The 23,834-nt window shown below is 51.7% G+C and overlaps 1 protein-coding gene and 1 long non-coding RNA gene across 11 annotated transcripts in view; one reads left to right on the forward strand and one right to left on the reverse strand.

The window, feature by feature from the left end:
* LOC128329819 (uncharacterized) overlaps positions 1–16,583 on the forward strand; it is a 59,904-nt gene extending 43,321 nt beyond the window's left edge. For all 10 annotated transcript variants that reach the window (XR_008309806.1, XR_008309800.1, XR_008309801.1 and 7 more), the window contains 3 exons: positions 3,480–4,012; positions 8,649–8,735; positions 12,983–16,583. This is a non-coding gene — a long non-coding RNA (uncharacterized LOC128329819). The remainder of the gene's footprint in view (positions 1–3,479; positions 4,013–8,648; positions 8,736–12,982) is intronic.
* The window catches only part of GRIN2D (glutamate ionotropic receptor NMDA type subunit 2D), a 112,320-nt gene that overhangs the window by 24,465 nt on the left and 64,021 nt on the right, over positions 1–23,834 (reverse strand). Inside the window, exon 13 of the mRNA XM_053261565.1 lies at positions 19,840–21,273. Within this exon, the coding sequence (XP_053117540.1) occupies positions 19,840–21,273 (1,434 nt within the window). The remainder of the gene's footprint in view (positions 1–19,839; positions 21,274–23,834) is intronic.

Genomic DNA, 23,834 nt, shown 5'->3' on the forward strand with positions numbered 1-23,834 from the left:
AGACCCTTGTGTATTGCCACAACCTTTTGCATTAGTACTTTATAACAGGAATTCACTCTTTCTGATTGCACCCTCAGCTGGGGACTAATTTCGAACACAGGCTTCTGAACTGAACATGGGCTGAAAGGCCAGTGACTTTGGTTCTGCCCACTCACTCACTTCCACCAAGCGAAGAGGAGGCAGAGGGCTTTTTAATCCCCACCCCTTTCTTCCCCAGTGTGAGCAGCAGCAGAGGCTTTGGCAGGGCCTTTCACCTTTCCTGCCTTTCAGTTGCTTCCTCTAAGGCACAGGCAAAGGGCCCTCATTCCCCCCCCCCCCCCCGCCACCCCACAACCACGTGAACAGACACAGAAGCTCTGGTAGAGCCTTCCACTTCTGCACTTTACTCCCTGCTAGCTAGGGGTTAGCAGAAGCCCCTGCTAACTGAGCAGAGAAAAAGGCATCTTTTAAAGTGGCGATTCTCTCATATTTAGCTGGGGGAGAGCGGCTGGCCCCATCCAGCCCCAGCACAGCATTCCTCCAGTGGCTGTTGCTGGTGTCTACCTCATGTTTCCTTTTAGATTGTGAGCCCTTTGGGGACAGGATCTGTCTTATTTATTGTTTATTTATTTTTCTACATAAGCTGCTTTGAGCACTTTTGTTGAAAAGTGAGCGGTGTATGAATATTGTTGTTGTCATTGTCGTCCTGCCCCCCCCCCCCCCGCCCCCAGGCCTCCTGCACTGTACAAGCAGGGAGTTATCCAGACATGGCTTCATGCTGTGGGGTATCCAAAGAGCGAATCTGCTTCGCAGCACATTTGCAGCTGTTTAATTCGGGGGATTAGATGGGCAATTCACATAGGGTTGGCTCCTCGCCACATTCTTTTTCCTGTGTGCTTTCCCACAGCTTGCTCTGGGTTTTTTTCTCCAACCAATCACATCCCAGGAGGAGGCGAGAGACGCCGCCCTTCATTATTAATATTATCATTTTAGTTTGACAGTCAGCGTTCCGCAAGATTGACTAGTCAAAGCAACAGAACGCTTAACCCGAACTGGCCGAATCTGACCCAAATCTTTGCTGATTTTTATAATGAGCTTGCCTTTGTGACTGCCTTCATCACATCATGGTCCCTACCCCCACCCCAGACTATTTAAGAGGCCATGGGAGTCTAAAGTAGAGATTGTTGCTTTCTTTTTGTGATGGAGAAAAATGCAGCCTCATGGAATCAGCTCAGACACAAAGGTCTCAGGTGACATCGAACCTGTAGTCTCCATTGTTAAGCTGCCAGGCATCCTCCAACAACATCGGCATATGTCAAGCCTGGTAAAGGGGAATGAATGTTTCCAAAAGGTACAAACATTTCTTATGTCAAGAAACAGGTGTGCAGAGCAGGGTTGGTTTCCCCTTGCATCCGTGCCCATGGGATTCTCCACTGAGATGAGTAACACATCCCCCTCTCCAACACAATAAACAGTAACAAAGGACAGTTTTGTAACCAGAATTTGAACACTTGTGACAGGATTTGTGCTGCTGAAGTTTGTTTATGGACTGAAAATGGAGGGGAGGCTGGGTTTGGGGGCAGGAAGGCAAGGCGTAAGGCCACCAGTTCTGATCCCCAGAGAAAGCCCATCCCAAGCTGCAGGCTCTTTCTGAAGCCAATTGGTGGTGCTTGAAGTTTAAAACAAAAACAAAAAACACGAAAGTGCAAGTTTTGAAAAAAGCCAGATTATTGGCAATGGCCCCTCCACACATCGCGGGAGAGGTGTCGGGACATACCAGAAAGCTCAGTTTTTTCCAAAAAAGGCCACCACAAATAGAGGAATTTTTTTTAACCCTGGACATAATTTGGGTTGAGCTAGAACGCCCAGCAGTAATTTGGGGAAAAGCAGAATCGTGTGTGAACTGGTCCCTGATAGTCCATTGTGACTTTGGGATAAATCCTGCTGATATGTGGACTCGCACCCTCCATTCCAGAAGAGATGCGAACGAAAAGCCGTGTGTGTAAAAGCCATGTGCTGCCGTCTGGAGTCCCAGGAGAACAAGGCAGCAGAAGATCAGGGGTTCCCAACCTGCGTCCTTCCAGATGTTGCTGAACTACAACTCCCATCATCCCCGATGCTGGGAGTTGTAGTTCAGCAACATCTGGAGGCCCCCAGGTTGGGAACCACTGCAGTGGACTGTGGACCTGGTGGAATGGTCTATACCATTTTGGGCTGAAGGTGGGGTATTCCAGTGTTGACGGTTTCTCCATGTAAGACAGCTCCCTGCAGATAGAAAGGTAGTTCAGCAGGGAGAATGTTTCTGCCCCAGTCCTTGGGCAGAGGTGCTGTTTTTAACATGGGGTTGCATTCAGAAATGCATTTTTCCTCCAGTGGCCGTCTGAAGTGGTGCCACAGAGCACTCATCCTGCTGCATGCACAGACCAGGCCTGAGGCAGGCCCAAAGGGCGCTTTAACTACCAGCCCATTGTAAACAGCAGCAGAGGGCAGGGCAGAGTCTTCAGCCACTCACTCTGAAAGGGCTCTTTGACTCCCCCCCCTCCTCCTCAGTGCATAAACACAACTACATAACAACAGACGATGGACCTGCTTAGGCTGCAAATAGGAAGCAAGCAGTGAATGGGCGGATGGTGGCCGGGGTACCAGGAGAGGACCAATTAAAGGGCCAGTAGCCAGGAGAATTGGAGGCTTTGCTGAACAGGGCTTACTTCTGAGTAAACATACATTAGGATCCTGCAGTGGGGATGGTTACAGTGGGGTTGAGGAGAATATAGCGCTTTATTACATACCAGCTGGAGCCACGGTTTGAGTCCCATTTCCTGCTGACTGAGAAAGAACCGTGCCCCAGTGGTGCTCAAGGGCCTTGGTGTGGGAGCCACCAAGCCATTCACAATCAGGAAGGGGAATGTCCGTTGTATATGGATTTCGGCTCCCTCCTCACTTTATCTCCTGTCCATTCAAACAGCATGGGAGGTAAGGTCCTGGGGGTGGTTAACCTGAAGTCACTGTTCCTATAAACATGGACAAGTGAGGCTGGGGCTGGAGTTCTGTGGCAAAGCATGGAAATGTGGAGAGCCACTGCCAGTCAGTGTTGACAATCCTGAGCCAGATGGGCAAATGGTCTGACTCGGTATAAGGCCGCTGCCTGTGTTCTGTGCTCAAGGACACCCTGCATTAATGTTAACTGGAGAACTAGTGGAGAACCATATAATTGGTTCTCCACTATATGGTGGGCCACTGTGCCAGGCAGGATGCTGGACTAGATGGGCCTTGGGCCTGATCCAGCAGGGCTGTTCTTATGAGAGGTTGTGAGAGCTGAGGCTAGCTTCAGATTGAGTAGCATCATGGGATTAAAAAAAACACCCGGATGGGATTGCGATCTTGTGAACAACCCCAAGAAAGGAAAATGTATGTGCTGTGCATGTGTGCTGGAATAAAAAGGAAGTGTCAACCCACTGATTGTAGCCAAACTCACGCCCACATTTGAATCTCTTCTGCAGTTCAATCATCTGATCCTAAGCGGAAGCGACAGGCACTGCAAGAAGCCCTGGCCCTTTACCCATGTGTGATACGTTGCGGTCTTGGCCTGCCACGCCTGGAGCACCCGACAGCCATCCCCAGCCCTTTCTGCATCTGGTGGCACCCAGCCAAGCCCTCCAGTGATGTGAACCTGGAAGACCTCTTATCCTCTTAAGGAGGCAGCGAGGCTCCATGACAGCTGAGGTCAAAAAGGATGACAGCATGCCGAGGAGTCGTAAGGCAAAGAGAGCCTTTACCAGGCATCGCGGAGAGATGCAGCTGCCGCTGGGGTGGAAGGAACCGCTGCTTATACAAGGATCCCCAAGCCCAACGCTAGGCTGCAGCCCAAGCCCATGAAAGGGACTCCCAGTTGCTGGATATGAGACATGAGGTCTTGGATCTCAGCCCCAGTTCTGACATTGACGAGGACAAAACTAAATTACCTGTCGTGCTGCTTGGAGGTGTTCATTAAATCTGGACGAAGGAGAGAAAAATCCACTGACAGGGCGAGAAAGTAAGAGAACTTAGTTCTAACAAGTTCTAACCCTTAGTCCTAAGGGCAGCCTATAGGCCAGGCATCTGGGGAGCTCTTGGAAGGAAGCGAGAACTAGCAGCATAAGGCTGTGGGCAGGGCGAGAGGAGCCAGGCCTCCAGAAAAGTCTAATGCAGGGTTTCTTAACCTTGGGTCCCCTGATGTTGTTGGACTACAACTCCCATCATCCTCAGCCACAAAGGCCATGTCTGGGGATGATGGGAGTTGTAGTCCAGTGACATCTGGGGGCCCAAGGTTAAGAAACCCTGGTCTAATGGGTCAGTGATGCTCAAGGACTGGGAGTTAAGGCCCCCTGTATTTTTTCGGGGGGGGGAGAGTGGTTTAGAGGGGAAGGGGGGGAGCCATGGGTCCTCTCTTGCCTGAGAGGGAGTACATGCTCAGGAATTAGAGGAGCACATATACTGGAAGTCAGATCTCCTGGATCCTCTGCAAAGGGTGGGAAGGAAACTTTACGGGTCAGTGCAGTGATCTTCTCTATTTTTCAAACTAGGGCCACTTCTTAAAAAACAACCACCCTTCAGTATGGCAAGAGCTATTTCGCACTGCGCTGACCTTCGCTCTGTGCTGTGCTTCTCCCAGTGCCGTGGGTGGCGGGGCCTTCACGAAACCAGAGCCCTGTGGAGTCCCATCACCTCTGGGAAGGCATGAGCAGAGTTCTGGGAAGTGTAGTCCTTCTGAGTGCTTTCACCACGTGGCTTTATGGGGAAAGTGCTAGGAAGGACTACACTTCCCAACGCTCCGTGTGCGCCTTCCATGGTGGTGCTTTGGTTTGAGGCGGCTCGGTTTCCCTTGATGGGGCCCCACGGGTGCTGGGCACAGTACAGTATTGCACAGTTGGAACGGTCCTCTCCATGTGGTGGTGGGGCTAATTAGGCAGCCCCACATAGATTTAGTTGGAGCCACCACTGGCTCCCTGGCCTTGCCGTGAAGAGCCCTGGGCTAGTGTGGTTGTAAAAGCAAGAGTGCGGAGGGCGAAATGGTAGCAGTGTTGCCCAGAAAGCCATGCATGACCTAGATGCCCGTCTTATTTTCATTGTGGTTTTTGACTGTGCTGTTTTATGATTACTTATGTTTTTATTTCTACTGGCTTAAGGTTGTCGCAGTGTTGAGATAGCGTTGATGTAATGCCCTATTTCTCCATTGATTTGGATGCTCCTCAAAGAATGGATAGGCACTTAAAACCTGAAGCTCAGGTGTTTGGCTGGAGAGGAATGCGCAAACAATATTCGGAGTATATGCTTTTTCATGGGCAGTGGGCAAAGCGGACCTTCCGAGACTGTTTGAGGGTGAATTGGTCTGGGGGTGCAAGCAAGGGGCAGAAGAGGTGGGGTGAGGGCAGCCAGACTGAGAGTAGGAACCCAGAAGCCATTGCCGTGGAGCAAAGGATTCTGGGATGCACCCTCTGTTTGTGAATGCTGCTTGCGACTTTGCTGACACAAACTAAATGTGCATCCCAGAATCCTTTGCATCATCTCAAGGAACTGTGGGGAGCAACTTCTGATTTTGTCCTGGTGGGTATCCAAGGCAGCAGCAACGTGAAAACCAGTATCTATCTGGTACAAGACCTTTAAGCCAGGCTCTGTACCGGGTAAATGGATCTGTTTTGGAGGGCATCCAGAGCCATAGCAAGGTTGGAGTGGTCCCTGGGACAAAAAGTGAAGATGGGCTGCTGCACGCCCTGACTCCTCCCTGGCGCCACCTTCTCCCTCCCAAGAGGCAGGAAGGGAAGAGCAAAGAGCAGATGGCTGCCAGGCTCCTTCAGGGGTCCCATGGACATTTCTTCCCCACCCCTGCCTTGTTCAGTTTTATCTACACCCCTGCCAAATGTCCCCTGCTAACTTGGCAAAGAGGCACCTTTTAAACGTAGTGATTCTCTTTATTGAACAGGGGGAGAGTAACTGGCCCTCTCCATCCCCAGCACAGCATCCCTCCAGTGACTCTTGCTGGTGTCTGTCTTAAGTTTCTTTTTAGACTGTGAGCCCTTTGGGGACAGGGGACCATCTTATTGATTTATTATTTTTCTTTGTGAAAAAACCCTGAGCCATTTTTGGAAGGGCTGTATAGAAATCGAATGAATGAATGAATGAATGAATGAATGAATGAATGAATGAATGCTCCGTCTAGCTTGTTAAGCCTCTCCCTTTCCCTTTGGCCATTGCATGAAACTGATTGCCGGGAAATTTAGGACCAACAAACAGAAGCGCTTTTTCACACAACGCATAATCAACTTGTGGAATTCTCTGCCACAAGATGTGGCAACAACCTGGATGGCTTTAAGAGGGGCTTGGATAACTTCATGGAGGAGAGGCCTATCATCGGCTACTAGTTGGAGGGCTAAAGGCCACCTCTAGCCTAAGAGGCAAGATGCCTCTGAGTACCAGTTGCAGGGGAGTAAGAGCAGGTGGGAGGGCATGCCCTCGACTCCTGCCTGTGGCTTCCAGCGGCATCTGGTGGGGATGCTGGACTAGATGGGCTTCCTTGGGCCTGATCCAGCAGGGCTGTTCTTATGTTCCCTCTCCTGTTGGCCCTGCCCCTCCCTCTGCTGCTCACAGGAGCTGCCACCAATGCCCCTTGACCACCTTGTTTCCTTCAGATAACAGGCACAAGACCACCATGCATATAGGATCAAGTGGTAGCTGGCAGGCCTATAGCCAGACATGTTGTGGGGAGGAGGCCCAGGCAACAGGGAATGATTGCAGAACAGCCACAACAAAAACGGAGGTTGCTTAATAGGCTTAACGTTAATTGTATTATTTCTTCATGAGCAATTGGGTAGAATGTGGCCAGCACACTCTTCTTTATAGCTCCATAGCTAAAAAGTCTAGATAATTCCTTTTTAAAAAATGAATCATTTAGGGGGCCTGGAATTACATCTCCTCCCCCACAGGCCTACTTGGCTACAGACAGAGTGGCTAGGACCATCAGCCACTGAGAGTGGCAAGTGATGTTGGGGGTGGGGAGGCTAGCATACCCCATTAGCAAATGGATTCACACAGCCGGAGAAGGAAAGGCTGTAGAATGGGAAAGCCCTGTCCTGGTGTCCCCCCCCCCCCCACCGCTGCTTTTGGGTTGTGCTCTTCAAGATGGGCCCCACTCCCTGGCACTGGGGCACTGTCAAGCAGGAAGACCTTTCTTTGTTCCCCACTTCCTGGATGAAGGACTGGCTCTAAATTAAATACATTTAGCACATGCCGTTTGCATAATTAGGGCACTGATTTGTATATTATGCAGATTGTGTTGCTAAGACATTCCGGCCTGGGGGTTAAGTATGTGGGCAAGACGGCTGGGATGATGACAGCACCCCTGGGTTCTGTAATGAGGGGAGGGAGGGAGGGAGGCCGGCCTGGGGGTCAGGCCTCTCTTTGTATCTGCACTGGCAACCCCAGGAAGCTTTCCACACGGGGGCTTTGGAAGCCCTTTAACTCGCATCTCCTCTGGGATGGAGTGGGGTACATTCACATATCGACTAGATTTCCCCAAAGTTCCTGCAAGCTATGGGGCAAAGTTCACACACAATTTGGTTTTTTCCACTGTGCATTAGAGTGTAACCCGATTTATATCCAGGGTAAATAAAATCCACTCTTTGTGTCGGGTTTGGGGGACAACTTCCGAGTTTGCAGTCAAGCCTCCCCATAAGCTCTCAGTAAAACCTACTGTGTGTAGAAGCCCCAGGAGGCCTGCCTCTTCTAGGAGGGACAGTCCAGCTGGCTGAAGAGGGGAGCAGGGCCTTGGGTGTTCTTCGCGTGGAGGTGGCCTGCCTGCCGCTCCTTTTCTGTATTTTTTGCTGTGCAAGCCAAGGCACCAGGCAGATCACGTTCCATCATAAATAACCGAGGCAGAGGAGAAAATAGAAAATCAACATCGAGCGCTGGTGGGTGGGGAGATGGATGGGAAGGAATCAGGAGCGAGGGCTGAGTCTCTTGATTATCTAAATAATCAAAATATTGTTTTGATTATTTTACGCCCTCTCCCGACATAGAGGAGGATGCAGGGCTGGCCCCAGTGCCAGGATGTACAAGTCCCTGCCCTGTGCAGCAAAGCAGCCAGAAGACCTGGAGGAGGGGAGCCGTTGGGGGCCTGACTGGTGGGGTGGGACTCCGGGACTTCCCCTGGGCCCACTCATTCTCCACAGGAGCCTGCCTCAGATTACCTGTATCACTGCGATGTTTACATACTCAGAAGGTGTGAAGCCAAAAGTGCTTAGAGCAGGGAAAGGAGCTGGATGAGAAAAGAGCTCTCTCTCCATATGTTCCAGCAGGCAGATGACAGATTGTGTTTGGCTTCAACCATGTGGGGTGTTTGCCATGCTCGGGGTGTGTGTGAAAGAATGAAAACAATATTGCCTAGTGCTGTGAGACCTGGGAGCTGCCAGGATTCCCTCTGGCTTCTCTGCAAAAGCAATAGGACTGCCACTTTATTCCCCTCCACAAGGCTTTACTGTGGCATGTCAGACAGCAGTTCAGCAGGTCTAGCTTTTCCCATCTTCTGCATTGCCATCCCAGGAAATGTGCAGCGGATAACTTCTTTCCTGTCTGTTGTTCAAAGTCCAGAAGCCTATCAGAGTTGTTTTGGGTGTCCTTTGTTTTTGTCTTTAAAGATGCCCTGCCTGCACTGGAGAAGGATGTGGCACCCAGACCCAGAAATCTGGATATCAAGATGTGTGTTTGGGAAACAAAGGCAGAAGGTAGGACTACCAGGTTTGATTCCTGAACAGTTGCCTGTACCTCTAAGAGAGGGAGAATTTCAGAAGATGCAATTTCCCTCATGACCCTGCTGCCCTGGTGGGATGTTCTCATTCTCATTCCCACCAATCCGGCAAGGTGCAATAACCCTCTCAGGCCTCTCACATCGGAGCATCCTCTTCAGAATATTCTTGACGAGAAGAGGAGGGGGTGAGGCAAAATACTGGGAGAGGCCCTCGCCTCGTGGATTCTCTGGCAGTGGATGGGTGGGGAAAGGGAGACTGGGAGCCCGCAAGTCTGGGCCCTTGAAAAGGGGTTTGGAAGTTAGGACCCCTGAGAAAGAAATATGCCTCAGACAGAGCACACTGTAGTGGTTAACTTGGAGAGCATAACTGAGTAAGTTAGATCTGCATAAGAGTGGATCTTATGTTTCTGCACGAGTCATTTTTTCAAGTATTTTTCCTTGGGCAGCTTCTTCATTAGGAAGAAGCAACCTGAGGTAGAAGACAGACTTTCTGGTGCCCTTGGAGAAGTTCCCCCGTTGCTGATCTGGGCTATGGAGGCCAGCAGCTCATGCTAATATGCAATATAGGCAGACTCCTCCAAGGACAGGTAATTCTGTAGCATCTTTTGCCGCAGGAGTGAATGATTCAATCGCACCTGATGCAGAGACAGAGCAGAACGATGCTCCCCTAACAGAGGCCGATGGCAAAGAGGCGAGGCCAGAGTTGTGGGTCATGCAGAGACGCGCTGGGCAGCCTCCTCTGGCAGTAGGTGCTTTCCCACCCATAGGCACCTTTGCATGACTAGCTGATATCTTGTCGGAATTGCTGCCTGGCGGGTTGTGGGGAGCGGAAGACAGTAGGAGCCAGTCTTTCTCCTGGGCTTCTTTTCAAAGGCCGTGGGGCTGCTGCTGCTGCTGCTGCTGCATGGGTTAAAGTGGGGCGGGGCTGCTGAGAGATCTCCCCCTCTGCTCCCTCCCCCTCCCCCACTTCAGCGGGGCCCAGATCTGCACGCTCAGCATCACTTTCTGAGTTCAGAGGCAGGTGACCAGTTTAGGAGATAACAAGATGGATCTCTCGCAGATTGCTATCAAATACCCTGTATTTAGGGTTGGGGGCTCAAAGTGGAGGCACAGGCTGGGTTGAGCCGGCAGCTGCCAGGGACGCCAGGCCTGTCCATCCTGAATGCGCTGCGCAGCCCGTGGCCGCCTTCACCCCCAGCCAGCTTCTCTGCTCCCTCCCCTTGGCGCCCCCCCCATGATTTCCTGAATGGAGAGGATCCCATTGGCTTTTCCAGTCCACTCCCCACCCCCGCCCCCCGCCCCCTGGGCTCTTTTGCATGGCGGCTGCTGTCAGCTTTGACATCTGCTGAATATTTCAGTGGCAAAACATGAATCTTTAAACACAACAAGTTGCTCCTCTGCTCCGGTGAGACTTGTTGGGGCCCTGCCAGCACGAGGGGGCAGAGGAGGCCAAATGCTGAGGGGGAGGGAGCTGCCCTCTTTGTCATGGGCATCTTTTTGGAGGCCGAGGGGAAGTGAGGACCACAGTTTCCCTCCAAACCAGAATGGGGGAAGCCATGGTTTGAAGTGGGTTTCCCATTCTGGTTTGGAGGCTGTATAACTGTAGTGTCGCATGACGTCCAAATGGGGCATATTGTGCCAAACCATAATTTGCCCAATTTGGACGTCACGCCAAACTACAGTTATCCAAACGAGGAAGGAAGGGGGAGTATCAGAGTGCACAAGCTCAAGGCACGGCTGTGACAGGACCAATGCACAGAGTTCGTAGGTAGCCACAGGGAAGCCTCTCCAGCCCCTCTCTCCTATCCACCCAATAACCCCAGGAGTCCTGTCTCCCAGACATCTCACCCCAGGCTCCAAGTATCCAGCCCATTCTCTTCCTGGAGAACCCAGCCAGGAATGCCCCTGACCCCCCACTCCTCCTTTTGATTCTCTACATGTGTGGGAAAGAGGAAGACCTAATGGGCAGATGAGAAGAAATGAGGGAAGCATAAATCAAGAAGACGAACGCATCAAGGGACCCGAGGAAAGGCAGGGGTCAGGAGGGGGCACCGAGCGCTTCTCTAACTGGCAACAGAGGAGGCATTGGGATGGATTGATTAAGCCCCGCTCGTTATCCGTCTTCGTCCAGATGCCTGGCCACCGAAGACAGCAGAGCCACAGCTCTCTGTTAATAAAATGAAAAATGTGTTTTCTTCACACGCCCCTTCCCCTCAATCCCCTAGCCAGAAAAATGTAATGTTTTTCCTTTTTATCTGCACCCAAAGCTCTGGCACTCATAATAGTTGTCTGTCTGCCTGAGCCTGCAGAGAGCCCAAACTAATAGCCAGGAGAGGAAGAGAAGTGAAATGATTATCGATAGACCCACAGATGCGTGTGAAAATGCAGGCCGGGATTGAAGGGTTCTGGCCAATGCCATGTGAAATTCCAGTTGTGCTGTTTGCTTTGCTGCAGAGCTCTGAACTTGTGCGTGCATAGATGGCTGCGTGTCTGTGTCAGTGCAATCTAGTGCATTTTGCCCACATGTGCCAGCACAAAATCTGTTTCCTTCAGGCCCTGCGTCTCTCTCACTTCCCCCCCTCCCCTTCCCCCAGCCCCGCGTCTCCTTAATCACATTTTACGGCTGAATTACACATTTGCACTAATTTAATTTTTCATTTCTATGTAAATGAACTTTCTCCAAAGTTCCAGACAGTTGCTGCAGTGCCAGAGTAGCCCACGGGGGGGGGGGGGGGGACACACAAAGAGGAGCCAAAAGAGAACACCCAGAAGATCTAGCACTTTCCTGAGGGCTGGGGCTCCCATTCATCCTCTCCGTCAGTCTATGAGGACTCCTAGCAATTATGGTTGCCAGCTGTTGAACTGGCTCCTGCTCCTGTGCCTTGAACTGTGATTTAATCTGTAGCAATTAGCACTGATTGTGTTAATCTCTGTTCATTTATTTGTTGCATTTATATAGTGCCTTTCTGCCAAGGCACCCAATTATTACAAGTATTTAAACACTAGAAAACAACAACAAATGTTACAAAAGAGAAGAAACAGTTGTCAGGTCTCAGGCCAAAGCTGGTACCTTCAGGAGCGGATGATACGAGCTCCTCTGGCCCGGCTGTTCTTCTTCCTTCCCTCCCTCAGGGCACAGAGGTCTTAAGCAGCCCCTGCGAAGGGCTCTATCTCCCCCCAAAAGCTTCACACACACACCCCAATTCCTGCAGAACAGTCCACTGATAAAGATCCAAGAGCAGGCCAGTCCTGGTAATTTGGCAGCCATACTCCTGAGAAGGCAAATCTGGTTTCTAGATCCCTCCTCCAGAGTCCCCCTGTCACTCAGGAACCACCTCAGAAAACCCCGAACTCCTGCCTTCCCATGCCAGCCCCTTTTCAGCTAGTCTCCAGTAGGGTCCAGATAGTCCTGTTTCCTGTTCTTGCCCCCTCCTTTCTAAGCCCCCCCCATCTCCTCTAAAGAGTGGAGCTATAGTGGAAGTGGCACATCCAAAATGAGTCCATTTCTGTCTTGAAGAACTATCCTGCTCTTTTGAGCCGGGCACCCTTTTTCAATGCTTCCGCATTTTCCCATTGACAAGTTTTAAATTCCTTTCATTTTACAGAGGGAGGGGCAAAACTGAGTGAAAGTGAGCAAAGAGTCTGCCAGAAACAGGATTTGAACTCAGGGCCCCCATATAAAGCCCTCTGTCCCACACGGGCTCTCCAGGCCCAGGAAGCTAACCCCTTCTTTCACAGGAAGGGGTTACATGTTCTTTCTCTTAGAAGATATGATGGGCAGGGGCATGGCTAAATTAGGACTGCAGACCTGCCCCCTCCAACAGAAGTGATGTACCTAGTGCCTTTACCATACAAAGCTAACTTGTACTAAGTCAGGGCCAAACCGTTTGTGCTGTAAGCCAGGGATTCTCAAGGTTAGGTCCCCAGATGTTAGTGGACTTCAACTCCCATAATCCCCAGTCCGTGTCCTATGGGTGGGGATTATGGGAGTTGAAGTCCAATAACATCTGAGGACCCAATATTGAGAATCCCTGCTGCAAGCCATTGTTTGCCTGATTCAGACATCATGGTAAACAACAGCTATCGGGAAGCCAGAGTGTGTGAGCCCAAGTCACAGCCCTGCCTGTAGGCAAACCATGGTTTGGTGGCAACATCTGAACAAGACACTGAGTTCATGGCCAAGCTGAATTTTTATTTTATTTAAAAGAATGCAATTCTCCTTAGGGACATAAGGGTCACATACTTGTATTGAAGACCATCCTATCATGATCCGCTCCTACAATATAGAGAAAAAGAGAAGGCGTTTCCAAGACCAAATCCTGGACATGGGATAGGACAGCGTTTTATTTTTTCCTGAACAACACTGTGCCATTCCCGGCCAAGGCGAGTTACCTTCTTGTTTTTCCTGGCATGGCTTCTATGCCTTTAACACCTGCGTAACAAACAAAAATGCCTCAGGGGAAGCTTTTCCCATCATTGCACCTCCATGCCGGGAAAAGTTCAACTGTTGAATTTCAGCCTGGAATAAAGATGTTAAAACTCAACTAGGAAAAAAGAAAGGGTGGCAGCTTTGGAACTAGAAGAGCAATGGGATTAAGAGCCTGGATTCCTAGATTCTTTCTTCCTTCTCTCTAGAAAGGGAATTCAATGTCGCCAGCTATGTCTGCTGAGATTCACAGGCTCCTGTCTGGTTTCTAGACTCTCTAGAGAGAGACTCCAAATATATGACTTAATTGCCAATTCTGTCTATGTGTGTATGTCAGATCAACACACAGGACTGCACCATGAAGTCTTAAGTGCAATAGAATGGGACAATGTTAGGCACTGTTGTGAGTTTAGCTATCTTGATTGCTGCCAGTGGGCCTATCCCTGAACAACTAACTGATGAACAAAAGAATACGAATGTTCCTTAATGGCTGGACATATCTTTCCTCTGCCTTTGGAAGGTGACACCCTTCCAAAAGGTGGAGGGTGGACAAGGGAAAATGTAGCATGTTTGAAATAGAGCAGAGACAGAATCCAGACAGGAAGGTTTAATAAGGGATGGCAAAAAAACTGGAATAGGCTTGCTCTTCTTTAGGTTTAGCAGTTGTGCTTGCTGCTTTAAAAATCTGCTTGCTTCCAAGAGACTCTGCATGTATATTTGTAAATAAACAGATGTTACAAAGACACTGTAAGTCTTAAGTGCTCTCTTGTTAAGGAAACAACACCCTATAGCAGTCTGCTGCTGGACTTCCTACTGCTGGAGGATGGAGCGAGCACTTAAAAAGTGTGTATGCTGTGCTGAGAGAATAAAAAATCTGGCCCAGGTCTGCAGTCTGCATAATTCTGTGAATGATCTAAGCTAGCATATCTTTGCTTATTTGGCGTGGTTTGCAGCCCAGGCTTATGCATGTCTACTCAGTCGTAAGTCCCACTGAGTTTGGTGGGACTTCATTGCTGGGAATCTGCATGCAGAATATGGCAGCCTTCATGCTGGTGACAGGCATGCTGCACTCTCTGCTCTTTCCTTTCCTTTCCTTCTTCTACATTTTGGTGGAACTGGAGGGGGGACTGTGAAATGGAAGGCTTTTTTCACTACTATTAGCGTACAAAGAAGAACAAAAAATAAATCCAAGAAATAATTATACAATACAGAGAGAGAAAGAGAGAGAAACCACATGGGGCAAAGGTCTGAGCGGGATTTAAAAAAGCCTTTATTTCTTATGAACGCCCTAAAATAGTATCGAAAACCCCAGCCCCTCCCCCCATCCGGATGCCTGGGTCCCTGCCCCACCCAAACCCTGCCCCATTCGGGTGTGGGGCGCTGCCCCATGGTCCTACCTCCCCCCACCCCGGTGAAACCCCACCCACTCCAAGAAACCCCACCCACCTACCCCTCTCCCTAAAACAGCATTTCTAAAGTTATTACTAAATCGCCCCCCCATAGGAAAAGGGACAAAGAGACACAAGGAAAGAGAGAGAAAGCAGAAGTGGGGAGTGTGAGACTGAGGTGTGGGTTTGTTTGTGGTTGTGTGTCTACAGGGGAGGGGGAGGTGTGTGGGCCTTGCATTTGTGGTTGTAGAACTGTCTGTGTTGGTTTATTGGAGGTTTGGGGCGTGCGCCTCTTATATGTGCGTATTTCCATGTATGCAATTCCGCCCCCCTATTCTTTTTGCATCTGTCTCAATGTCCATGAGGAACTGAGTATCTGTGTAGTTTATGAAACAACTAAGCAAGTTGCCTATGGAAGGTCACATCTTGATAAACCTATTGGTCTCTAAGGTGCCATAACAGCCTTGGCTTCTACAGACTAAGGGACCACTTCACACACAACACGGCTTCCTGATCAGCTTACACATGACAAAATAAACCCTTAGCCACACCTCGCAAGCGACCACGCACACCTAGCTTATCTCCACATGAGGGAAATGTCATGTGTGCCGCAGCCACCACACAGCTGCTCTTTGGAGATTTGTTCGGCGGATACACTCTCGGTATGTGTGTAATTGTGGGTTCCTCTGAGCTGCAGCAAGTGTGGGTGACAGCCGTCCTGCCTACACGTGCCTGTGATGGAGGCCGTGTGCTTGTGATGTCTGGTTTTTAATTGTGGTGCCTATTTGCTGTGCATGCTTCATTAAACCGCACGCTTGTGTGTGATGATGGGGGCTTTTAGTGGTGATGGGCTGTTTCTCTACCTGCTGGCGTGATTTCTTGGCGTGTGCTTGTATGCCTTTGTGCTTGCCTGTGGCTGTGTGATGCAGGGAGGGGGTGGGTATTTCTTGCAGTTCACCGTTGGCAGTGTGTGCACCCGTCAGGGAGCAACAGGTTGTTTCAGGAGGAGGCGTGCACTTGGGCCCCTGAAGTCAGTCGTGCCGCTCTTCCTGCTGCTTGTATTGGAGAACTTTTAGAGTTGGGAAGAAGGACCTTGCAGACCCTCAGATCCAACCCTAGCCCTGAGACAGGACCTTCCGGGCATTGAAAGCGTCTTCAGCAGACAGAAGGAGGCTCCACATGGGCTACGGCCAGCTGGTCCCATGGCTGCATAGTGAGGGGTGCCTGAGGACCGGCTGGCTTTCCCAGGACCAGACTGGGCCTTAATCTGGTCCTCTCCCTCCTTAGAGCTCCACGCTTCTTCTTCTTCTGGCAGTGTCCCTTCAGAAGTGCTCCACTGCAAGAATGCTAGTACCTCAGTGCAGAGGGGGAGTCCCTTCCGCCACCAGGTTCCTCACCGTGTTTCTGACCAGACCGGGCCAGATCCATTGCTCCTTTCTCCCCTGACAGCCCAGCAGCAGCACTAGCCCACCTGGCCAGGGCCAGTGGCGACTGCACCCATCTTGTTGCCTTCCTGTACTTTTGAGCGCATTGCTTGGTGTCCTCTCCAGCTGCTGTTCTCTCTCTTCTTTTTCAGGTTTTTAAATATTTGAAAGCTGTCAACGTGTCTCTTCTTCGCCCCCCTCCTTCAGCCCCTTCGTCTTATTTTTCTCTAGGCTAAACAGACCCAGTTCCTTCAGCGCCTCCATGTACGACTTGCCTTCCAGACCTTTGATCATCCGTGCAGCTCTCCTCCGAATCCTTTTCAATTTGTCAACAGCCTGCTGGAACGGAGGGCTCAAAACCAAACACAGCACTTCAAACAGGGCCTTGCTGAGTGAGCGTCTTCCTTGGCTAGGGAAGGGCACGAGGAGGAGAGCAATTTCACTGGGTCAGGGCCCAGCTCAGAGCCAGGGCTGGGCCTGTGAGCCCTCTTGGCTCGACTGAAATTCTGGGCCAAGTTAGCACCTGTTTTCTGCGCCAAGAAAAGCAAAGATCTGTAATTCTGCACCTTAAAGAAACCATCCACTTCCTTTGCTTTTGTTGCATTATCTTGCTACACGAGGAGGGACTGGAAGATATGCAGGGTACTGAAGTCCCATTTCCTTCTGGGCCCTGGAAATTCAACTGAGCTTGGCAACAACTCCAAACACCCTTCAGAGCCTATCTTTGCAACTAGAAGGGCCGAAAAACTCGGAAGCTCAGAATCTCAGGTTGCAGAATCCTGTACCAAATTCTGCACTTGCAAAGAATGATAACGCTCACACATGTGCGTGCTTGCACGCACGGACGCGCACACACGCACAGCTCTGCTCATGGCTCTGTAAGGGGCAGTTGCCGAGATGGAGCAGGTACTGTGTGGCCAATGAGCCACATCTGGCCCAGCAAGGCTCGTTCCTTGGCACAGTCTCTTTGATTTCCCCACAGGAGCCTTGAGGAAGGAGCAGACACGATGTGAGAGCCTCATGACTCATGCGCTGGAATGCAGGTCATGTCAAATAAAGCAGGGGAGGCAGCACGGTGGGGGGGGGATGCTGAACAATGCCACCAACCAAGCTCTCCCCTCACACCCATTTCTCCCCAGCTATTTTTCTCCTGGCAGCCATTACTTTTGGCTTCAGAGCCCACCAGGAAAAAAACAGCCGTGGAGAAGTTTGGCCAGAGTGGGGAGAGTTTGGGTGGTTCAGCAGGCCCCTCCCAAAGTATGCTTCAAATTACCTCCGTCCCCTGCTTTATAGGAACTTGGCAGCAACCCAATTGTACCACACAGGCTTGTCGTCGTCATCTCTAGTTTGCCCTTGGACCTTGAGTTAACCTTTAGTGCTGCCTGTGGGCTTTATATGTTGCCTACCCCTGCTTTAGGAAGCGTGCCAAACAGGGTACAAACAAGTGCACTTTAGGAAAAGTGCGAAATGCGGTACAATCACAGGGTACAAACAGAATACTTGCTTCCTGTGGCTGACTCCTGGGTTCCAGCTCTAAGATTTAGGGCCACAACAACTATAGCCTTATCTTATTGCCATAAATATCGTTATATTCCACAAGCTCATCTAGGGAGGCCCAGTGTTAGCACTGGTAGTCACCACATCCTGTGGCAGTGAGTCCCACAAGTCAGTGAAGAGGCAGGTTCAGCCATAACAGCTGCACCTGAGGTTGACACCATCCCAGAAGCGTGTGCGCCCCTTTCTCCACGTAAGCCTCTACTTCCATTGCCGGTTCCGATATGCCGAGACTGGGCACGTCATACAAACCCACCCGTCTCGGCATATCCTGCCCTACTTGGGGTACGGAACTGGACATTTGTACCTTGGATTAGAAGAGAGGGACAGATGTCTCGTTCCATGCCACAAGTAGGAGTAGGATATGCTGAGGCTGGTGGATTCGTACAACTCGCTGAATCTCAGCGTATTGGAGCCGGCCCTGGAAGTAGAGGCTCGTGTGGGGAGGGACTGCAAGCTCCCAGGCTGGCAGCAACCTCTGGTGCCGCCATGACCTCGGAACCAGGCCAAAGAAACCTCTTTCTCGAAACCGGCTGCTGTGTTAGTTTTGGCCAGGAATGCTTGGCTTCTCATAAGCCTTGAGGCCAAAGGCTCCCTGACAGACTTGCTAGCTTCCAAGCCTAAGAAGAATATCCTGGGTGCACAGTAAGGCTCTGAGGGTTTGGGCTGGCTTTGAGGACAGGTTTCCACTCTTCGGAGAGCCTGGTCCAAAGGGGGACCATGTGCCTTTGCCTCACGGGGGTCGATGCCTGAGATGTCCCTGCATCGAGAGCACACTCCTCTTTCCCGCAAGGGAGAGGTACAAGTCCCCTTCCGACTGGAAGCGTGGAGGCAAGCGGCATGACTCACTTGCCCGTCCTCTGCTCCCACTTCTACAGTATGTGCAAAGCAGCTCATCTGGCTTTAAGACAGTGTATGGTAATTTCAGTGATGATTATATCAAACATTTTACATATGGAGTGACGTTTTTCTTCTATTGGCTTTTGTTTGGTGGGTTGGGAGTGAGGGTGCCCTTTCAGTCTGTTGAAAGGGCTTATGAGCACGCTGGCTTTCATTTCCCACAGTGGTCCTCTAACAGCGTGCCAAAGAATAGGTGGTGTAGGGTCTGCAAACAGATGAGGCCACTTGGGACTTGCAATTAGTTTGTCTGTGTGGCTGAGGGGAGGAGGGGAGGTCTGTGTCGTCGTCCGTCCCGCCCCCCCCCCCCACCGCCACCGCCCCACTCCCTGCCGGCCCATCAGAGTGTGTCAGGGTGTGAGTTAGCATTGCAGAGTCCATGAGATGGGTTTCCATGTTTCGCTATCTCCATAATTATGGGCGGGTGGTTGCAAGATTGAAGCAGGGGGACAGGAGACAGAGGGGTGAGTAGAGCAAAGAAAGATGGGAGGAGAGGAAGAGGCAAATGTGCAGGGAAAATATCACAGTTTTCTGTTGAACGAAGTCACAGTTTTGTCTCCTAACGTTCCCTTCCCTCCCAGAAGTCCAGACAGTCGCATGGTGGTTGTTGTCCAAGGCCCACCCTGCCCCCAGAGCCGGACTGGTGGCTCTTCCCCTCCACTGCCAGGCCCTGCAGGGACACCGACTCTCTGGAGGCTTGAGACTGCTTCATTGCAGTGGCCCTCTCTTGGCTCTTGCTCAGAGAGTAACAGCCCCCCTGCTCTTGCAGTAGCCTGCTGCCACTGGCCGCAGGAACCTACCCACCCACCCTAATCGATGTGCCACAGGGTGGCAGGAAAGCCCTTTTTTTCTGGATACAAAAGGTCTGTCGTGGAAACACAGGAGGGAGCAGCTCCCTTCTACCTCCTGCTGTAAATCGGCTGGTGGAAGGGACTGGGCGCTTTGTCACAGGGAGCTATTCTGGTGGCACTTGGGATAGCAATAGCACGGTGTTGCCCCTCTCTGAGAGGTCGCCTCCACTCCCCCTTCTCTTCAGCTACATGGGATGCTCAGTGGCTCCAGTCCCCACTGTGTGTGTTTGCTCTGTGGTGCTCTTTTGGTGGAACAATCCCCCTGTTCCGTGGCAGGAAGATGTGGCACTATCCCATCTCTTCCTGGAGGCACCTTTGTCCTGGTGGGCTCCTTTGTGGCACTGTTCTGCTTTCCCCTCTCCATGGTCATCGCCGTGGCAGGACCTTTGCTCCCTGGGTCGGGCAACGGTGCTATCTCCACCATCTCAGTCCCCGCTCTGTGGGCTGAACTACAAGCCAGGCTTTTCTCTCAAGTGTCCCATCGGAAGCCTCTTTCCCCACCCCCCACCCCACCCCCCACCCCACCTGTTGCTGGTCATACCTCCGACTCCAGGCTGGAGAAGTGGGCAGAGCCACGCCGGGCAAAAAGCTCCCCGCTTCGGCTCACCCGGCGCGGCAGCCAGTCAGGCGAGAAGCCGCCCTGGTGTCGATGAGAGGCTCCGCAGCGCATCATATGGCAGGAGCTGAGGTCCTCCAGGCTGCGGGAGGTGGGGTGGAGGACTCCGCCGGCTGGCCCCAGATCGCAGGAGTGGTGGTGGCAGCGCCGGTGGAAGCCATGGCGGTGCCGAGGAGCCAGGCAGCTGTAGAGGCTGCAGTGGCGGTGCTCCCAGTCCAGCCGGCGTTCCAGACGCTCCTCCGAACAGCTCAGATAGCGCAAGGCCTCCTTGCGGCATGGTGGGGTGGGTGGCGGGAGCATTTCCAGGCTCAAGCAGTGCTGGCAGGGACCGTGGCATCCGTGGCATTTGGCCAGCTTGTCGGCCGACCAGTAGTGGAGGGGCTTGTGGGTGGCAAAGAGCTGCCTTTCCCGGGATGGATACGTGCAGAAATAATCGGGCGACTGGTACCAGCAGCTGTGGCCGTCACTGTCCCTCTCGCAGATGTCGGAATCCGAGTCAGAGAAGTCCATGTAGTGACTTTGGCTGCGCAAACTGGCACCGACAGCAAGAGGATGGGAATGGCTGCGGCAGATGTGAGCCCGGGAGCTCCTTTCCCGGCTAGCTGATGTCGGGCATTTGGCTTCTGGCTCGGCACGTGGCAAGGGCGTCTCTTCAGCATGCCGGTAACGGGAAATGGGTGGCGATCGCTCATCTTCATAGGACAGCCGGGTATAGCCGTAACGGCCTCGCTCTTTACCAAAAGGCCGACTGCTGCCCCGTTCCAGTTCACACGGACTTTTGGCTGCATAGCCACTTGACGGGCCGTCATACTTCTTCATTTCTGGGGCCCGGCCAGCGGCTTTGCCAGCTTGGAAACTTTCGTACAAGCCACGAAGGGATTTGCGTTGCCAGCCCGAGGCCGGTGGTATGTCAGGGGTGTCCTTCTCACGCACGATGGCAAAGTAAGAGGGAGGGTTTTCCAGTCCACGGGAGGGTGGCGGCGGTGAGAGCTGACAGGGTGCCATCTTCTTGCCGCCAATGTGATCAGAGAGCCCTTCGGGTTCAATGGGGCCATAGAACTGGTGGAAGCCGTCAGAGAAGGGGCTCTTGAGGCTGTGGCGTGGGGGTTTGGTTGTGGGGAGCTCTGCAGGAGTTGGAGGGTAGAGATCCTTGTAGCAATTGGGGCTGCGGGCATGGCGCCACCGTTCCACAATCCGTCGTTCACGAGGCAGGAAGCTGGAACAGGGGAGTGGAGGGCCTGGGGGGCTGGGCAAAGCTGGGGCTCCCCCTCGCGAGGGCCCGTAGGTGTGGTTCAGGATAGGCAACTGCTGCTGGTCTGGAATTTGGGGGTCTTCGCTGCTGCAACAGCTGTACATGCCCTGGAGTGAGTGGGGGGCGGGGGGGGGGAGAGAGAGAGTGAGTAGGGGGGCAGTAGGAACTATAGCACAGCTAGTAAAAGTTACCTGTATTGCATGCTCCTTGTGAATAATGACCCTCCTCTATGTGGAACAGTGTTGGAATCAAAACGCTCTCTTGCCCCATTTCTTTGCACTCTGCAAGTTCTTTATACAATAACATGTTGGTTACAATATACAATAACATATTGTTTCTTAGACTCTATGTAACGGTGATCTTCTTCCAAAGATACGCAACCTTGAAATCTCCCTCGGAAATATCCCCCTTTTTGTACCACACTCCCGTGTTGCCTCGTACGAGCACATGAAGCTCCCATGCTGGGTCAGACCAGTGGTCCATCTACCTCAGGGCCATCTACTCCAACTGGCAGTAGCGCTCCGAGGTCTCAGGCAGAGAAAGGCCTTTGGGAGCTTGAGTAGCAGGACGGGGAAACTTGCTGAGTCCTGCTACTCACTGAACCTGGGACCTTCTGCATACCAAAAATGTGATCCACCACTGAGCCACACTCTGGGAAACCTTGCATCTTGAGGGTGGAGATCTCCAACAGTGTCCCCAGTTTGAGTAACTCCATTCTAAAAACCTGTTGCATCAAGTCTTTGATCATAAGACTCAGGTTGGGCACCCTGGAGTGCAAGGAGTTATAGAGGAGCTGGAATTCTTTCCCTCAGGTTACACACACAGGGCGGCTGGTCCGCCAGTAAAGTGTGATGAGGCATCTGCCTCAGCTGGGGGATCGGCAGAGGTCAGGGGGTGCCATGCCCTTGCGCCCACCAGCCATTGCCTCTTCTGGTCACCTCACTATCCCTCCCACCCTGGCATCTCCTCGTACCTGGTGTCGGATGTTCCATTCTCCTACCCGCTACTCCCCCCACCTCACTCCCAAGCTTTTGGAAATGCAGAGGAGGACAGCGGACAGGGAGAGGAAGGAAGTGTGGAGGTGGGGAGTGGTGGGCTATCTAGCTGGCCACTCTCCTTGCCCACACTTTTTCTGCCCCTCACTCCCTGCCCTCTGGTTTTTCAAAAGGCGGAGAGCAGCAGGAGGAGGAAGAGAAGGAGGCAGAGCAGGGGCAGCAGGGAAGTGAAGGGAAAGAGCTTCCCCTCTGCTGCCAGAGAGCGGGGGAAAGCAGAGTCTGGCAGGGTGACAGGAGGGCTGAGGCCAGGCCTTGGCATTCTCTGGAGTGGCTAAGCCAGATCCCATGATGCGCAATCTTCTGCATGGGTGTCTGGGGGGGTGGGGGCATGATGGCGTAGTCCCCCCCCCCCGATTGGGTCAATTCCTGCTGAATTCAGTGGGGCATACTCCCGGCAGGGGCGGATTACACCTTTGGCCATCCATAGGCAGCCAAGGATTTGCCGCCCCCATCACCACGGCTGTGTGGCCCTTGCTGCCCCCATCCTGCCATGCAGTGGCAGTCTTTAGAAGAAAAAAGGGGGGACTTTCCCCTCGCCCCCTAGAGGGGCAGCAAAATTTGAGGGGGCAGCAAAATCCACCGTTCCTTAAATTTTGCCACTGTAGGCAAGTGCCTGCTTTGCCTCTCCTTCAATCCGCCACTGACTCCTGGGGAGGGAGGAGGGGGAGTATTGGGTTGTTGGCTCCCCCCACCCCCACCTAGAAGAAGTCCTGCAGACACCCATTGCTCTTGACAATGTGTTCCTGTCCCGCCCTGTGTTGCTCAGCTTGTCCTTCCTTGGAGGCCCTTGATTTCAGAGAAGGGTCACCCTGGCAGTGTACAGAGGGAAGGAGGGAGGAGGAGACAGTGTAAGAAGGCAGGGAGGAGAAATAGAGGTGGACCAGTTGATTCAGTGAAGATCAAAAAGACATCAAAAGAAAGGAGGAGAACAGGCAAAAGAATTAGAGGTTTGGGTGGGGGCTTTGCTACTTGAGTCACTTCTTATTTTAGAAAGAAGCCTTCACCTCTGTGCTAGGCTGCAGGCAGTTTTTAATCTACATTTAGAGTTATCAGCATACGCAAAGGAGAACGATGCATAACTCAAAGGAGAACGATGCATATAGCTCAAGAGAATTTGTTTTGAATGCCGGCGGGGGGGGGGGGGGGGAGATGGCACATTAACATGACATAACTACACTACCAATGTCATCTGGTTTGAAACTTGCTTTAACTGCCATGGCCTCCCCCCCCACAAAAAAATCTATGGGAATTATAGTTTCCAGAGGGTGCTGGCAACTTTTATTAGGCAAACAAACCACGTCATAGAACTCCAATTCCCAGGTTTCCTTGGTTGGGAGCCATAATCAGTTCAAAGGCTTGAAAAAGGCTTAAATTTGTAGTGTAGATATATTATAAGTGCACTATTCCCTCAACAGCCAATAACCACAGCACATCCTCACACATCTGGTGTTAGCGAACAAGGCTTTCAAGTCAAGTCAAAGAGTGTGGTTTGATCCTGGGACTCTTCTTTCTAGAAATTAATTACTATGAATCCACACGGGAAATGTGGAAAACAAGGATATAGCACAGGATCTAGACAGATGTACATTAAAACAGGACTTGCTGTGGGTTTT

This window comes from Hemicordylus capensis, chromosome 6 (assembly GCF_027244095.1).
Source record: "Hemicordylus capensis ecotype Gifberg chromosome 6, rHemCap1.1.pri, whole genome shotgun sequence".
Taxonomy (NCBI): Eukaryota; Metazoa; Chordata; class Lepidosauria; order Squamata; family Cordylidae; genus Hemicordylus; species Hemicordylus capensis.